The sequence below is a fragment of the Hyperolius riggenbachi genome, chromosome 2, assembly GCF_040937935.1.
Source record: "Hyperolius riggenbachi isolate aHypRig1 chromosome 2, aHypRig1.pri, whole genome shotgun sequence".
Lineage (NCBI taxonomy): Eukaryota > Metazoa > Chordata > Amphibia > Anura > Hyperoliidae > Hyperolius > Hyperolius riggenbachi.
Genome location: NC_090647.1, coordinates 42,174,536 through 42,193,490, shown reverse-complemented (window position 1 = coordinate 42,193,490; position 18,955 = coordinate 42,174,536). Strand labels below are relative to the sequence as shown.

Sequence of the window (18,955 nt, the reverse complement as noted above, 5' to 3'; positions counted from 1 at the left end):
ATCCTGGATTGGAAACGACTACGCAACACTCCTGGACCCCAACCAAGTAACATGACCGATGAACATCTGGGATGGTTTAGCGTTTCCGGTCCCTGTTTATTGAACCTCTCATCTGTATTACATTTATGACTGCATGGCGGCAAAAAGCATTGCTGCTATATCCGCACGCTTTTTGTCCTCATGCAAGGCCTGGGTTGTTGTGTCTCACAAAGCGTGGCCTTCTCCTCCTGCGCCTCCTCCTGTTCCATCACGTGTGCTGCTGCTGCTGCTGCTGCTGGGTTAGCGTTGCCGCGTGGTCCCTGTTTATTGAACCTCTTATCTTTATTACATTTATGACTACATGGCGGTACAAAGCATGCTATCCGCACGCTTTTTGTCCTCATGCAAGGCCTGGGTTGTTGTGTCTCACAAAGCGTGGCCTTCTCCTCCTGCGCCTCCTCCTGTTCCATCACGTGTGCTGCTGCTGGGTTAGCGTTGCCGCGTGGTCCCTGTTTATTGAACCACTTATCTTTATTACATTTATGACTGCATGGTGGTACAAAGCATGCTATCCGCACGCTTCTTGTCCTCATGCAAGGCCTGGGTTGTTGTGTCTCAAAGCGTGGCCTTCTCCTCCTGCGCCACCCTCCTCCTGTTCCATCACGTGTGCTGCTGCTGGGTTAGCATTACCGGTCCCTTTTCCTGGAACCTCTTATATGTATTACATTTATGACTGCATGCCGACAAAAAGCATGTTACCTGTGCAAAGAAAACAGACATTTCCCGCATTTAAAAGACAGTTTTCCCTTTGAAACTTTAAAATCGATTTTCTCAAAAACTATAAGCTCTTTTTGCTAAATTTTTTTTTCCTCTTGTACCCACTCCCAAGGTGCACATACCCTGTAAATTTGGGGTATGTAGCATATAAGGAGGCTTTACAAAGCACAAAAGTTCGGGTCCCCATTGACTTCCATTATGTTCGGAGTTCGGGTCGAACACCCGAACATCGCGGCCATGTTCGGCCTGTTCGGCCCGAACCCGAACATCTAGATGTTCGCCCAACACTACCTCTGAACAATAGTCGTGCTTTGAGCTCTTCTGCCTGTTCTAGATATTTAGAGTCTTCGCTGTTGTTTCTGCGAAGACGCAGGAACTGCCCGTAAGGAATAGATCTCGTCACCCAAGGGGGATGAAAGCTCTTTCTGTGCAGGATTGAGTTTGTGGCCGTGTTTTTTCGATAGCCTTTGGTTACTAATCGATCATGCCGAATGACAAGCTCAAGGTCAAGGAAATTGATATGGTGGAGATCAATTTCTGCTGTAAATTTCATATTGATCTGGTTGTCATTCAGATAATCGATGAAGAGGGAAAAATCTTGTTCAGCACCAGACCAGAACACCAGGACGTCGTCCACATACCTCGACCATCTCCGCAGGCATCCACGGAACGGATTGGCGTCGCCGTGCACGCAAATCTCTTCCCAGCGTGCCAGGAAGAGATTCGCGTACGTGCAGGCCACCGCCGTTCCCATGGCGGTGCCCGACACCTGCTGATACCACTTCTCTCTGAATAAGAAAGAGTTGTGGGTAAGCACGAAGCGTAGGCATTCGCAGATGTAGTCGCAGTGCTCGTCCGTGCGTGTGCCGCGTCTGAGGTACGACTCGACCGCCGCAATACCGTCTTCATGTGGTATTCTGCTGTACAGGCTGACCACGTCAATTGTGGCCAACCTGTCTCCCGTGTGCCAGACAAGGTCATCGACCCCGTCAAGGACGTCGATGGTGTCGGCGAGATGGGATGGCACTAACGACAGCAGAGGCCTGAGGAGATGATCGAGATACTTTGACAGTCTCTCGGTGATCGAACCGATACCGGAGACTATTGGACGTCCCGGTGGTCTGGTCCTAGATTTATGTATCTTGGGCAGCATGTACCATACTGGAAATCTTGGATGCTCCGGCAGTAACTGTTCCCCCATTTTCTTGGTAAGGAAGCCTGCCTCTACCCCCCTACGAAGTAAAGATCGTAGTGCGGATACGTATCTCCATGTGGGGTTGCTATCCAGTGGTTGGTACACTGTCGTATCCAGGAGTTGGTTCATTGCTTCCTCTTCATACTGTATTCTGGTCATAAGAACGAGATTGCCTCCCTTATCTGCCTGTTTCAGAATCAAATCCTCCCTTGTTCTCAGCCACTTCAGGGCAGATAGTTCTCCTTGGGTGAGATTGTTAGGTTCTTCTCGATAGACCAAGGCCTTGGTTTCTTTCAAAACAATTCTATAGAAGCTATCGATGCTAGAGCCTGGGGTGGTTGGAAAGGGTGCAATCGATTTGCAGGGTCTGAAGGGTACATGATCCCCTGATAAGGGTATGGGTTCTCTCGTTTGTTTTTCGTTCTCCTCTAATAAGTCCAATAAGGTCTTTAAAGTGCTATCTTCTGCATTTTGGGATTCCCTTTCTTGGCTAGGGGCAAAGAAGCCTAGTGGGCCGATAGTTGTTTTAGTACTGTTTTGTAGATTCTCCTTGCGTGTAAAAAAGTGCCTGATGTTGAGTTGTCTGACTCCCTTGTAAAGGTCGATTTCAAATTGTACGGGGTCAAATTTCCTGGTTACAGAATAATTCAGTCCCTTTTGCAGCAGGCTCTTACAATCCTCTGTGATCTCGATTCCTGCAATGTTAATAATTTCTAATTCTAAGGCATCTTTTACTCTTGAGTCCTTTGTCTCTTGCCCCTGCGTCTCGCCCTCCAGGAACGGCCGTCTCTCCAGGAGACCTGTTTCTGTGGTCTTCCTGTGGTGCTTCCTCCCTCCCCTGCGCAATCTGCGTCTAAAGGGGCCGATGCACATGGTTGTGCGTCTTCCCCGAAAGTTTGTGCAATTCCGGATATAGATGGTTTATTTGGCTTCGATGCGGGCTTAGTGGGTCTTTTTTTGTTCTTTATGTCGTCCCCACTGGTCTCAGAACCCGAGTCCGTAGTCCAATAGCCCCTCGGCTTCCTATTTCTGCGCAGTTGTCCTGTATTGCGTAAGGTGGTGTTCCACGAGAAGATCTTTCCAGTCGCGAAGTCGCTTTTGTCTCTTAACAGTTTGCGTAACTTCCTCTCCTTGATTTCGTTTTGTACTGGTACTAATTTGTCACTAATGGTTTTCAGGCTTTTTTGTAGATCTTCGGGTGGTAAAATAGAACCCAGCTGTGTTTTGATATTGGCAATCTCCTCAGTCACCAATTTGTGTTCCCTTTCTGTCCTGGCTAGGACAATAGCTTGCAGCCTTCTGGCGTGGTGCACGTGTTCCTCCTCCCACTCCTCCACAAACTGTTTGTCCTCTCTGTATTCCGAGGGTTCCCGATAATGTCTGAACCCTCGGGCTGCAATTTTGTCGTCCTCGTATCTTTGCAACGTGGCTGCTGTCCAAAATAATTTCACCTCCCTTTCTCTCTCCCTCCAAAGTTTCAATTCCAGAACCCTGGCGCCCACTGATTTGTTATGGGAGGAAGTGGTAGAGCTGAGGTTGGAAAAAAAGCCCTCGAGGTCTGTCCTCCCCTCTGCTATGGCATCTGTGCCTTCAGCCCCGGAGGCCGCCGTGTCTGGACCAGCCTCTTCTGTTTGCATCACGGTGGTGCTCGGAATAAGGAACAATGTCGGTATGGATAAAGGAAAGATGTAGTTCCAGCACTCAACTGAGATTGCAATTGCAACAGGGGACTGGGCTGGGCTATGCTATATAATGAGCTGTAGAGGTGTGGGTCCCTTTAAACTGCGTGCTCCGGCAGGAAGTCAAGTGGCGATATGATGTGTATGGAGGGAGAGAGAGCACAAAGCCAGCACTGCAGTTGGGGTTCTTTATTGTAGCAAAAACGAACACTTACAGTTCTGTAGCAGCCAGGTGTCAGGGCAGGTTAAGTGGGCGCCAGGTCTGTGTCCCCCTGCGGACGTCCGTTTCGCGCTAACCGCGCTTGTTCACCGCAATGGGGAAAGAGTTGGGGGCGGGCTGCATCGGCGTGGATTACATACCACGTCACGGCGGCACTTCCGCCTACGTTAGCTGGCCGCGCCCCCTGTTGCCATGTCAACTATGGACGCCCACTCGCCCTGCAGTAAGGACGAAAGCGTCCATGTAGCCTGGCGACGAGGAGTACGCCTACCGACACGCCCCGCCACACAGTCCGGAGCCCAGCCTCCCAGCAAAGGGGCGCACAACAAAGGCCGCTATGAATAAGCAGCCACACGTGTGCGCATGAGGGGACACGTACTATATTAGAGGTCCAAATAGAGGTGGCCTTGTGCAAAGGGAGGGTGGGTGGCGGAGGCCGAGGCGGGTGCGCCCGCAGGCGCAGCCCAAGGCGCCAGGTAGGTTGAACATTAAAACAACTACCAAAAAGGTATAAAAATTAAAAACCGATGGAGGGAGGAGAAGGGAGGCAAAAGGAATGAATGGAATGTATACGCAGTAGACAAAGTACGTATAAGGAGACGAATGCAGCCCAGCCAGAGAGGAGGAATAGAGAAAAACGTGCAGTGGAGTGAAGTTGCACATGCACGCGATACGCCAAGCAATACATGTCGGCGCGTGCATGTAGATGGAATAAGGAGATCTAGAGGGAAGAAAGCCAGACCCCACGCCAAGAGGTGGGATTCCACAAATGTGGCAGAACTAGAGGTTTAAGGGTTTGGAGGAGGTTATTATGATAGAGTGACATCTTGCATTCGACTTTAGGAGGAATCCCTGTTAAAATTAAAGATGTATTGTCGTGCAGATCCAAATTTGTAGTGTATTGTCTATTATGTCCATGTGATAGATATTACATTGGACAAACTACTCGAGAAATGCAAACGAGGATTAAAGAACACTTTCGTTCACTTAAATCTAAAGACAAATGCACAAGGCTAATTACACACATGGCTCAGTGCCACGGAAGAAACCCAAACTGCCTGAGATTCTTCGCTTTAGAAACCGTGTCCTTCGCAAATCGAGGAGGAGACAGGGAACGAACTCTATTACAGCATGAAGCGCGGTGGATAATGCAAACTAACGCACTTGGCCCCCTTGGACTGAATGATAAAAATGAATTAGCTTGTTTCTTGGAGAAATAAATGCAAGATGTCACTCTATCATAATAACCTCCTCCAAACCCTTAAACCTCTAGTTCTGCCACATTTGTGGAATCCCACCTCTTGGCGTGGGGTCTGGCTTTCTTCCCTCTAGATCTTCTTATTCCATCTACATGCACGCGCCGACATGTATTGCTTGGCGTATCGCGTGCATGTGCAACTTCACTCCACTGCACGTTTTTCTCTATTCCTCCTCTCTGGCTGGGCTGCATTCGTCTCCTTATACGTACTTTGTCTACTGCGTATACATTCCATTCATTCCTTTTGCCTCCCTTCTCCTCCCTCCATCGGTTTTTAATTTTTATACCTTTTTGGTAGTTGTTTTAATGTTCAACCTACCTGGCGCCTTGGGCTGCGCCTGCGGGCGCACCCGCCTCGGCCTCCGCCACCCACCCTCCCTTTGCACAAGGCCACCTCTATTTGGACCTCTAATATAGTACGTGTCCCCTCATGCGCACACGTGTGGCTGCTTATTCATAGCGGCCTTTGTTGTGCGCCCCTTTGCTGGGAGGCTGGGCTCCGGACTGTGTGGCGGGGCGTGTCGGTAGGCGTACTCCTCGTCGCCAGGCTACATGGACGCTTTCGTCCTTACTGCAGGGCGAGTGGGCGTCCATAGTTGACATGGCAACAGGGGGCGCGGCCAGCTAACGTAGGCGGAAGTGCCGCCGTGACGTGGTATGTAATCCACGCCGATGCAGCCCGCCCCCAACTCTTTCCCCATTGCGGTGAACAAGCGCGGTTAGCGCGAAACGGACGTCCGCAGGGGGACACAGACCTGGCGCCCACTTAACCTGCCCTGACACCTGGCTGCTACAGAACTGTAAGTGTTCGTTTTTGCTACAATAAAGAACCCCAACTGCAGTGCTGGCTTTGTGCTCTCTCTCCCTCCATACACATCATATCGCCACTTGACTTCCTGCCGGAGCACGCAGTTTAAAGGGACCCACACCTCTACAGCTCATTATATAGCATAGCCCAGCCCAGTCCCCTGTTGCAATTGCAATCTCAGTTGAGTGCTGGAACTACATCTTTCCCTTATCCATACCGACATTGTTCCTTATTCCGAGCACCACCGTGATGCAAACAGAAGAGGCTGGTCCAGACACGGCGGCCTCCGGGGCTGAAGGCACAGATGCCATAGCAGAGGGGAGGACAGACCTCGAGGGCTTTTTTTCCAACCTCAGCTCTACCACTTCCTCCCATAACAAATCAGTGGGCGCCAGGGTTCTGGAATTGAAACTTTGGAGGGAGAGAGAAAGGGAGGTGAAATTATTTTGGACAGCAGCCACGTTGCAAAGATACGAGGACGACAAAATTGCAGCCCGAGGGTTCAGACATTATCGGGAACCCTCGGAATACAGAGAGGACAAACAGTTTGTGGAGGAGTGGGAGGAGGAACACGTGCACCACGCCAGAAGGCTGCAAGCTATTGTCCTAGCCAGGACAGAAAGGGAACACAAATTGGTGACTGAGGAGATTGCCAATATCAAAACACAGCTGGGTTCTATTTTACCACCCGAAGATCTACAAAAAAGCCTGAAAACCATTAGTGACAAATTAGTACCAGTACAAAACGAAATCAAGGAGAGGAAGTTACGCAAACTGTTAAGAGACAAAAGCGACTTCGCGACTGGAAAGATCTTCTCGTGGAACACCACCTTACGCAATACAGGACAACTGCGCAGAAATAGGAAGCCGAGGGGCTATTGGACTACGGACTCGGGTTCTGAGACCAGTGGGGACGACATAAAGAACAAAAAAAGACCCACTAAGCCCGCATCGAAGCCAAATAAACCATCTATATCCGGAATTGCACAAACTTTCGGGGAAGACGCACAACCATGTGCATCGGCCCCTTTAGACGCAGATTGCGCAGGGGAGGGAGGAAGCACCACAGGAAGACCACAGAAACAGGTCTCCTGGAGAGACGGCCGTTCCTGGAGGGCGAGACGCAGGGGCAAGAGACAAAGGACTCAAGAGTAAAAGATGCCTTAGAATTAGAAATTATTAACATTGCAGGAATCGAGATCACAGAGGATTGTAAGAGCCTGCTGCAAAAGGGACTGAATTATTCTGTAACCAGGAAATTTGACCCCGTACAATTTGAAATCGACCTTTACAAGGGAGTCAGACAACTCAACATCAGGCACTTTTTTACACGCAAGGAGAATCTACAAAACAGTACTAAAACAACTATCGGCCCACTAGGCTTCTTTGCCCCTAGCCAAGAAAGGGAATCCCAAAATGCAGAAGATAGCACTTTAAAGACCTTATTGGACTTATTAGAGGAGAACGAAAAACAAACGAGAGAACCCATACCCTTATCAGGGGATCATGTACCCTTCAGACCCTGCAAATCGATTGCACCCTTTCCAACCACCCCAGGCTCTAGCATCGATAGCTTCTATAGAATTGTTTTGAAAGAAACCAAGGCCTTGGTCTATCGAGAAGAACCTAACAATCTCACCCAAGGAGAACTATCTGCCCTGAAGTGGCTGAGAACAAGGGAGGATTTGATTCTGAAACAGGCAGATAAGGGAGGCAATCTCGTTCTTATGACCAGAATACAGTATGAAGAGGAAGCAATGAACCAACTCCTGGATACGACAGTGTACCAACCACTGGATAGCAACCCCACATGGAGATACGTATCCGCACTACGATCTTTACTTCGTAGGGGGGTAGAGGCAGGCTTCCTTACCAAGAAAATGGGGGAACAGTTACTGCCGGAGCATCCAAGATTTCCAGTATGGTACATGCTGCCCAAGATACATAAATCTAGGACCAGACCACCGGGACGTCCAATAGTCTCCGGTATCGGTTCGATCACCGAGAGACTGTCAAAGTATCTCGATCATCTCCTCAGGCCTCTGCTGTCGTTAGTGCCATCCCATCTCGCCGACACCATCGACGTCCTTGACGGGGTCGATGACCTTGTCTGGCACACGGGAGACAGGTTGGCCACAATTGACGTGGTCAGCCTGTACAGCAGAATACCACATGAAGACGGTATTGCGGCGGTCGAGTCGTACCTCAGACGCGGCACACGCACGGACGAGCACTGCGACTACATCTGCGAATGCCTACGCTTCGTGCTTACCCACAACTCTTTCTTATTCAGAGAGAAGTGGTATCAGCAGGTGTCGGGCACCGCCATGGGAACGGCGGTGGCCTGCACGTACGCGAATCTCTTCCTGGCACGCTGGGAAGAGATTTGCGTGCACGGCGACGCCAATCCGTTCCGTGGATGCCTGCGGAGATGGTCGAGGTATGTGGACGACGTCCTGGTGTTCTGGTCTGGTACTGAACAAGATTTTTCCCTCTTCATCGATTATCTGAATGACAACCAGATCAATATGAAATTTACTGCAGAAATTGATCTCCACCATATCAATTTCCTTGACCTTGAGCTTGTCATTCGGCATGATCGATTAGTAACCAAAGGCTATCGAAAAAACACGGCCACAAACTCAATCCTGCACAGAAAGAGCTTTCATCCCCCTTGGGTGACGAGATCTATTCCTTACGGGCAGTTCCTGCGTCTTCGCAGAAACAACAGCGAAGACTCTAAATATCTAGAACAGGCAGAAGAGCTCAAAGCACGACTATTGTTCAGAGGCTACGATCTGGCCCTATTGGAGGAGGCAATGAACAGGGCCCTCTCCAGACCCAGGAGTGAGCTAATCAGGAGACGGCGCCAGCATACCACACAGCGAAACGGCCTTAATGCCAACACTAGACAAGTGTTTGCGTTCGACTACTCACCAATGGCAACTACTATTAAAGAGATCATCCGGAAGAACTGGCATGTCTTACAGGGTGACCCACACTTGACAGGGGTGACCACGATGCCCCCCCTGGTAACCTTTAGGAGGGCCCCCACATTAGGTGACATGCTAACGAGTAGCGAATATAGAAAACCAAACTCGACCAATTGGTTGAACACTCTTAAACGGCCGGGGAATTATCGCTGTGGAACATGTGGCATCTGTGACCAAATCCTGAAACATGGAACATCGACTTTAGGAGGAATCCCTGTTAAAATTAAAGATGTATTGTCGTGCAGATCCAAATTTGTAGTGTATTGTCTATTATGTCCATGTGATAGATATTACATTGGACAAACTACTCGAGAAATGCAAACGAGGATTAAAGAACACTTTCGTTCACTTAAATCTAAAGACAAATGCACAAGGCTAATTACACACATGGCTCAGTGCCACGGAAGAAACCCAAACTGCCTGAGATTCTTCGCTTTAGAAACCGTGTCCTTCGCAAATCGAGGAGGAGACAGGGAACGAACTCTATTACAGCATGAAGCGCGGTGGATAATGCAAACTAACGCACTTGGCCCCCTTGGACTGAATGATAAAAATGAATTAGCTTGTTTCTTGGAGAAATAAATGCAAGATGTCACTCTATCATAATAACCTCCTCCAAACCCTTAAACCTCTAGTTCTGCCACATTTGTGGAATCCCACCTCTTGGCGTGGGGTCTGGCTTTCTTCCCTCTAGATCTTCTTATTCCATCTACATGCACGCGCCGACATGTATTGCTTGGCGTATCGCGTGCATGTGCAACTTCACTCCACTGCACGTTTTTCTCTATTCCTCCTCTCTGGCTGGGCTGCATTCGTCTCCTTATACGTACTTTGTCTACTGCGTATACATTCCATTCATTCCTTTTGCCTCCCTTCTCCTCCCTCCATCGGTTTTTAATTTTTATACCTTTTTGGTAGTTGTTTTAATGTTCAACCTACCTGGCGCCTTGGGCTGCGCCTGCGGGCGCACCCGCCTCGGCCTCCGCCACCCACCCTCCCTTTGCACAAGGCCACCTCTATTTGGACCTCTAATATAGTACGTGTCCCCTCATGCGCACACGTGTGGCTGCTTATTCATAGCGGCCTTTGTTGTGCGCCCCTTTGCTGGGAGGCTGGGCTCCGGACTGTGTGGCGGGGCGTGTCGGTAGGCGTACTCCTCGTCGCCAGGCTACATGGACGCTTTCGTCCTTACTGCAGGGCGAGTGGGCGTCCATAGTTGACATGGCAACAGGGGGCGCGGCCAGCTAACGTAGGCGGAAGTGCCGCCGTGACGTGGTATGTAATCCACGCCGATGCAGCCCGCCCCCAACTCTTTCCCCATTGCGGTGAACAAGCGCGGTTAGCGCGAAACGGACGTCCGCAGGGGGACACAGACCTGGCGCCCACTTAACCTGCCCTGACACCTGGCTGCTACAGAACTGTAAGTGTTCGTTTTTGCTACAATAAAGAACCCCAACTGCAGTGCTGGCTTTGTGCTCTCTCTCCCTCCATACACATAAATATTTAAAAAGTTCAGTCCCTAAGGTAACTATTTATGTATTTTTTTTATTGTACATTTTTTAATTTTTTTTTAATTACAAAAAAAAAAAAAAAATTGGGAGTGTGGGAGGTAATGAGTTAATTTTTTGTGTAAAAGTAATTTATTTGTATGTGAAAAATGTGTAGGGTGTAGTTTTACTATTTGGCCACAAGATGGCCACAGTAACGTTTTGTTTTAATGCGACCTTCAAGCGTCCTTCCGGAAGCTTGGAGGAAGTACTTGGAGGCTGGGTAAGTGTTTACTTTTCACAATGATCGCGCTGCTCATCGGAAAGCAGCGGATCATTGCAGGGCTTAGATCAACGAACGGGAATGGATTTTCCCGTTCATTGATCTCCGGGCGAGTGGGCGGCGGTGTGTTTACTAGCGGTGGGCGGTGTGTTTACGAGCGGGAGCGCGGACAGCGGCGGGAACGCGGAAAGTACGGATTTCTCTGTCCCTGGGGGTTAAAGGATGGAAAAAGGGACGGAGAAATTCGTACGGGCGGGGGTAAAGTGGTTAACCACTTAAGCCCACAGGGTTGAAATTTTTTTGCATCTGAGCAACTTTCACCTCCCATTCATTTGCCAATAACTTTATCACTACTCATCACAATGAATGGATCTATATCTTGTTTTTTCCGCCACCAATTAGCCTTTCTGTGGGTGATACATTTTGCTGAATGAATTTATTCTAAATCCATTTTATCAGGAATATTAAGAAAGAAATGGAAAAAAATCATTATTTCTCAGCTTTTGGCCATTATAGTTTAAAATTCATACATGCTACCATAATTAATACCCATGTACTTTATTTGCCAATTTGTCCTGCTTATTACACCATTTAAATGATGTCCCTATCACAATGTATGGTGCCAATATTTTATTTGGAAGTAAAGGTGCAATTTTTCAATTTGCGTCCATCACTCTTTACAAGCCCATAATTTTTTTTACAAATATAATATACTCCTTTGACATGCATATTTATAAAGTTCAGACCCTTAGGTAACTATTTATGTGTTGTTGTTTTTTTTTAAATTGTAAAATTTTTTTTTTTAATTAAAAATTGTATGTGGGTAATTTTTGGTGTGGGAGGTAAACAGTTTATTTTTAATGTAAAAAAGTGTATATGTCTAAAGGAAAATGTATGTGGGTGTAGTTTTACTATTTGGCCACAAGATGGCCACAGTCAAATAGTCCTGGGAGCGATCGAGCTCGCTCCCAGGAAGAAGAAAGAAGACACAGAACTTTTTGGTACGCAGAAAAGCTGCAGCGTCTAGAGAGACGCTGTCGGCTTTTCTCCGGGGGGATGCGATCGGTGAAAGGGATCTATAATCCCTTTCACTGTTCGCTCGGCTAACGGCAGGTAGCGGGAGCGCGCACTTGGGGCCCGCGGGAGTGCGCGCAGCCTAACTGGACAAGAAATCTCGTCCAGTTAGGCTTTAGTGGTTAAACGTGCTGCGTTACTATATAACGTAACATGGGCACTGTGAACAGCACATTGATTTTACAGTGCTGTGAGTTAGGCTGCGTTACTGGCTGTTGTAACGTGGGACTTTAACATCCCACTGTGAAACCTTATTGCAGGATTTATATCAGCTGCAACAAAGAAATGTTTTTCTTTAAATGTTATTATGCTGTTGCTTATCTTTTTAGAGCAGAGAGGACAGTGGCTTAGCAATAGGGGTTGCAGAGGTAGCAATCGCATCAGGGCCCTTGGGTCAGAGGGGCCCCGAGGGGCCCTCCCTCAAGCACAATATTAGCTCTCTATTGGCCTTGTGCTCGTAATAATCACTTCTATAGATGCTTTAAATAGTAGTGATCATTAACAAACTGTTTCCCATCCCCTTCTGGCACCTCTGACACTGTGATTGTCCTTGGCAGGTTTTGGTGCGCCGTGTCAATTGTTATGTTAAGAGTGCTTTGGGGGGCATGTAAAACTTGCACCTGGGCCCACAGCTCCTTAGCTACGCCACTGAGAGAGGAAGTTCTGAGTTCAGGTCCGCTTTAAAGGTCACACCTGCGCTAGAATGGTTATTCTTCTGACATATACTGTGTATGCTAAATTAAAGGAATACTATCGATTCACATATTTTTTTCAATTGACACAGGAATTGTTTGGGAAGTGCTGCTAAGTACTGGTGTATACATTTTAGTAGCAACCTCTTTGTTTACTGTTAGCAAAATACATTCAATCTTTACTGACGCCAAAACTGACGGCTGAATGAGCCATGAGGAGAGGGGAAATTCCCCTCACACTTGATCAGTTAACTCTATGTGTAGCACTGTGTGTGACAGAGAGAGACAGGACACAGGAGCTGCAGCTGTTGGGAGCTCTGTTTCTGACTGAAGTGTCTGAAGAGAGCAGAGGAAATGTAACTAATTGTCACAGCTTTTCATACTGTTTTTGCTTTCAGAGTTTGATATGTTTGAGATTTGCTTTCTGTAGTCTGATATGCAACTCTGGCTGTGCATTGAAGCAGACACCCCTTCTGCAATTGATTTGTCCCAATATAGCTAAATCCTACCCTCAATAAATTACAGTTTTTGCCTCTGATATTTAACATGAAAAGTAGGAAAATATTTACACAGCTACTTAGACATTATTTGCACTGTCATTTTAGAACACTTGGATATCAATAGTATTCCTTTAAGGCCTGGGTAAGATGGGCTTCTGCAAGCAACATGTTTAGCACATGCTACACACTTTTCTGGAACCGCCCAAAAAAAACAGTTGGCATTGGTTCTCATCAGGTTCTGTTATTACATCGCGGTTTGAGCTCTATAGGGGACGAGGAATTGCCAAATGCAACCACTGCTGGATGCTACACAACACACAGCATTTCAGGAAGTACGACGTTCCCTTGGTTGTATGTAAAAGACAGTAAATGCATTGAGATGAACACTCACATTCATCTCAGTTGCAGGGGTTGGTTGTTTCCGGTGATATACAACTTGCAAGGCACCCGGCAGACGTTTGGCATTGAACTTCAGTACCAGTATGTGAATTCTGCAAAGTCAATTTGTTTCTGCCAAAATTCCTATGTCAACAAATGTATTGAAGCAAAATTCCTATGTCAACAAATCTAGCCAAATGTATTGAAGTCCATGGGAAAGTAGAATTCCTGGGGTGTTAAAGCACACCTGAACCAAGATGGATATGGAGGCTTACATATTTATTGTTTTTTAAACAATACAGATTGCCTGGCAGTCCTGCTGAGCCTCTGCCTCTAATATATTTAGCCCTGAATAAAAAGACAAAGACAAACACTTATATCACGCTTTTCTCCAGGCGGACTCAAAGCGCCAGAGCTGCAGCCACTAGGATGCGCTCTATAGGCGGTAGCAGTGTTAGGGAGACTTGCCTAAGGTCTCCTACTGAATAGGTGCTGGCTAACTGAACAGACAGAGCCAAGATTCGAACCCTGGTCTCCTGTGTCAGAGGCAGAGCCCTTAACCATTACACCGCCCAACCACCATATAAGCATGCAGATCAGGTGCTCTGGCTTAAAGGGGAACTGAAGAGAGAGGTATATGGAGGCTGTCATGTTTATTTCCTATTAATCAATACCAGTTGCCTGGCAGCCCTGCTGGTCTATTTCTCTGCAGTAGTATCTGATTAAAACCAGAAACAAGCATGCAGCTAGTCTTGTCAGATCAGACTTATAAGTCTGAACCACTGAAACACCTGATCTGCTGCATGCTTGTTTAGGGGCTATGGCTAATAGTATTAGAGGCAGAGGATCAGCAGTGCTGCCAGGCAACTGGTATTGTCTAAAAGGAAAAAAACATGACAGCCTCCATATACCTCTCTCTTCAGTTCCCCTTTAAGTTTTTTTTCCATGTTAAAATAAATGGTTTTCACGTTTTTGTGGTAAAAAAAACAAACTAATTTTCCATGAATTCTAAAAAAAAAAATTTATTTTTTTTCTGTATTCTTTATTCAACTGTAAAATCTGATAAAATTGTGGGATTTTTCTCGTTTTTTTTTTTTTTTTTTTTTTAGATTGAATGTTTTGGAAAATTCAGACCAACTTTATCAAGAATTGTATGGTGTGTCATAGATTGTCAATTTGTATTCAACCTGAATAAATTGTAAGTAATTATCCAGTACATACCAAACTTTATTTAACGTTTGTATGGACAACAAAAAGGATGGAATTATGAAAGAGTGTGTGTATATATATACGGTATGTACTGTATATTTAAAAAAAGATGGAAATAGTATGGTATATAATATGAAAATAATATATACGGAAAAGTGATTGTCTGGAACAATAATACAATATAACTGTATTGTACTTTTTTTTTAATTTATGTTAATTAATAAACAGAAATCAATGAGTGGTTGCAAGAAAAAAAAAGCGTTAAACAAAGTTTTAAGTAACAATGTGGTGTTTGGTGGTAATTGTAATGCTAAACAGAGAATGTTGATGGAATGAGATATTGCTAGATGAACAGAGATGTCAAATTTCGAAAATCCATATTAGAAAGGTATTCATATTAAAAATCAAAAAGTTCAACAGAAAAATTGGATTGGTTTCCACGACACGGGAAAAAAAGTAACGTGTGTGGCCCCCTTAAAAGCGATAATGCATCAATCCATGGCACTCAAAATATTAAATACAAGTTTTAGAAACAGGCATGTGTATAAAGAAATGAGTTCTTTAAATTAATACATTGGGTTGATTTGAGGTGCAAACTGTTATTAAGTCACTAGATGGCGCCACAGCACTATTTTTAAATCCAGACATCCAGTTTCTCACATTTGGACAGGAATGAGGAAACATTTAGGAACGGGTGATAGCGAGTACAAATGTGTATTCGCTGACTGCTGCTTTCCCTGCTTGGTGAATGTGCAACAACTGTCATTTTGTTATGTTACAGACTGGCTGCACAGTGCATCTCCATGGATCTCCGGGGGCCCCAACGATGGGAGGTAGAGAGAGACGGGAAACTTCTGGAGGATTCAGAGGCTTTACTCTCCTGAGGTAAGTGTCAACATTTTCTACCGAAAGATCTCCCAGATTCTGATTAGGGTGCCCACTAACAGTACAATTTTCAGTGATATACGCCCGAGCGATCAGATAAAGGTGATCGGATCGGCAGAAAATAAACCTTGTTAAAGTTCCAAATTGACTGTCCACGATTCCAATGGTCATCGTTTGGTAACAATTTAGTCGATTGGAAAAACATTTTTAAGATTGGTTGTAATGGATTGGAGTATATAGATTGCTCAGTTGATGGTGAAATAATCAATGTATTACAACATTTTATATCCAATCGCATTTATCTCAGCGCTCAGGCGATCCTCGCTAACAATTGTACCATTAGCGAGCATTGTAAAGAGAACCTGAGGTGGTTCTTGGGGGGCAAATGGGACACAGAGGCATGTTCTCTGCCTAAGAACATGCCTCTGTGTCCCCACACCGCCGCTCTCTGCCACCCACCGCCGCGTTATAGCCCCCTGAGATTAGCAACATTATTTGTCACTATCTTGGAGGGAAACACAAGGAGAGGGATTCCCTGTTTAAAACACCCGCCAGGGGCGTTCCTGCAGGGTTTCCAGTGCTACCATTTGGCAGCTCTCTCTCCCTGGCCACACCCCCTGCCACTCCCCCGCCTCCCTGCACGCTATGAGAAACACACAGTCTCTCCTTGCAGCGTCGTGACCTATAGGTCACGGAAGTGAAAGTGGGCCAGTGCAGCCCACAGGAGCGGCGGTGAGTGCTGGTTTTTGCGGTTATCTAATCCGCTCAGCTCCCTCCGGATCAGGCAGCCTACTTTTTTTTTTTCATTTTTTGAGCTCACCTTGGGCTCTCTTTAAGAGTAGAGGAATCAGGAAATTTAAGCATCAGTATAACTCTATTTCCACATATAATAGCAGAACTTGAACCCCTGTCTGTACATCTTTATATTATCTTTTGCAAAATACTTACAGTGGAACTCAACTCAGAACTTCCTCTCTGATCTAAAAAATTAACCACACCACAATAACATTTATAGTAGGGAACATTTCCATAAATTTTACAAAAATCTCCCCAAAAAACCCTCAAAAACCTGAAGTTTCACTTTTGCATTTTGCAACGTACTAAAAAAGACTCACTGTTTACTATATGGAGAGCTGCCTTGGCAGAGCACTAATTAGTTGTTCTGCCTAAATAAACACAGAACACAGAAAAGTTAATTTCTTCAGCAACTATATTTGGAATAAAGACTTTTCATTGTGTGCTGCGCAAGAGTTCAGGTAACCTTTAAAGGGAAGGTTCAGGGAGGGTGGGTAAAAAATCAAAATCAATTTCCACTTACCTGGGGCTTCCTCCAGCCCGTGGCAGGCAGGAGGTGCCCTCGCCGCCGCTCCGCAGGCTCCCGGTGGTCTCCGGTGGCGCGCCCGACCTGGCCAGGCCGGCTGCCAGGTCGGGCTCTTCTGCGCTCCAAGGCCCGGAACTTCTGCGTCCCACGCCGGCGCGCTGACGTCATCGGACGTCCTCCGGGCTCTACTGCGCAGGCGCAGAACTACTGCGCCTGTGCAGTAGAGCCCGGAGGACGTCCGATGACGTCAGCGCGCCGGCGTGGGACGCAGAAGTTCCGGGCCTTGGAGCGCAGAAGAGCCCGACCTGGCAGCCGGCCTGGCCAGGTCGGGCGCGCCACCGGAGACCACCGGGAGCCTGCGGAGCGGCGGCGAGGGCACCTCCTGCCTGCCACGGGCTGGAGGAAGCCCCAGGAAAGTGGAAATTGATTTTGATTTTTTACCTCCCTGAACCTTCCCTTTAAAGGATACCTTAGCTCTCGTTAATTTTAAAAATGGAACAGCTCTGCGCATGCGCACTATGTAGTTGTGACGTCACAACTACATAGTGCGCATCTACAGAGCACTACCGCCACAGGGACGTGATCAAGGACGCTTGCCGCCGGGCAGCACCTGCGAATGACCGAACTGGAAGTAGTTCTGGGGGGCCTTGACAAGATATCAGAGGGAATGGAGAAGAATGAGGGGAGCATTGGGCATGAGGACTGCTTGCTTAACATCCCTGCTCCCCCTGTTTTGAAGATTACGGAGAGCTAAGGTATCTATTAAATCCTCATCCTGGTTAGTGGGGATGGTGGTAGACATTAGAGGGAGAATCATGATTAAAGGAGAACTGTAGTGAGGGGTATATAGAGGCTGCCATATTTATTTCCTTTTAAGCAATACCAGTTACCTGGCTATCCTGCTGATCCTCGGCCTCTAATACTTTTAGCCCTAGACCCTGAACAAGCATGAAGCAGATCAGGTGTTTCTGACATTATTGTCAGATCTGACAAGATTAGCTGCATGCTTGTTTCTGATGTGATTCTGTAGGCAGATAGTTCTGCAGGGCAGCCAGGTAACTGGTATTGCTTAAAAGGAAATCAATATGGCAGCCTCCATATACCTCTCACTACAGTACTCCTTTAAGGCAGGGCAGATTGGTCTATTTCTCAGAACTCTACAAGGTTTCATACCTGGAGATTTCAGGTTCGGTAAGAAGGCCTCCATGGAAGTGAGGATACGGAGATGTGAGAAGGAAGCTTCTGTCACATTCTATGGGGGAATATTGCCTCGGAGAGGAAGGCTTGTCACCAAGCTTATTTACAGTGCTGTAAACCGGTTCTGGTCCTGGAGACCTACAAGACAACAAATGGGAAAAAAGATGTTGAAGCAATGCAAGACGGTGCATACTATTCAGCATCCAATAAATGATCTATTGCAAATACCAGAATCCTGGTACAATAATCTGTAAAATAAAATGACAGCAGTCCCTAGCAGTCATAGGTTTGTCCCTGGAAGAAGTCATTTGTCAATCAGATAGCACTCTCAGTAGCTGAATAGTGTACTGGTTAAGGGCTCTGCCTCTGACACAGGAGACCTGGGTTTGAATCAGTAAGCCAGCACCTATTCAGTAGGAGACCTTGGGCAAGACTCCTTAACACTGCTACTGCTTATAGCGCACAATTTAAATGTTGTGTGTCTTGTCTCTCCTAGCAGCACTCTGATTCAAATCTGGACCAGGACACTATCTGCAGAGAGTTTTTATATTCTACTCATGCTACCTTGGGGTTTCCACCCAAAAAACATACAGATACGGTAGGTTAATTGGTAAGGATGAGCGAGATCAGTTTTGCAAAATGTGAAATTGTCTCGGTATATACGGAGGTAGGAGCTGCGGTTATTGGTTAACACATCTGTGTCACTCAGAGTGAGCACGCAGGGCAGAAATAGAAAGACAGACAGGAAGACCGCCCATACTTCCTTCACGCATTGGTGGTGCTACCCCATCCCTCCACAAAGCAGCACTACTAGTAACTATAAAAGCCCACAGCACACCATCAGTCAGTAAAATCTAGATTACTTTATTGACACCTCTAAAAAGACAGAAACAGCAGCTGACGCATTTCAGACACGTGGTCTTTAGTCATGTGACTAAAGACCACGTGTCTGAAACATGTCAGCTATAACTAAAGACCACACGTCTGAAACGAGTCAGCTGTCGTATCTGTAATCTGGAT

At 46.7% G+C, this 18,955-nt stretch overlaps 1 protein-coding gene across 16 annotated transcripts in view; it reads right to left on the bottom strand.

Annotated features, from left to right (window-relative positions):
• DLG2 (discs large MAGUK scaffold protein 2) overlaps positions 1–18,955 on the bottom strand; it is a 1,711,631-nt gene that overhangs the window by 459,768 nt on the left and 1,232,908 nt on the right. For all 16 annotated transcript variants that reach the window (XM_068266685.1, XM_068266688.1, XM_068266686.1 and 13 more), the window contains one exon: positions 17,912–18,073. In XM_068266685.1, coding sequence (XP_068122786.1) covers positions 17,912–18,073 — 162 coding nt within the window. The remainder of the gene's footprint in view (positions 1–17,911; positions 18,074–18,955) is intronic.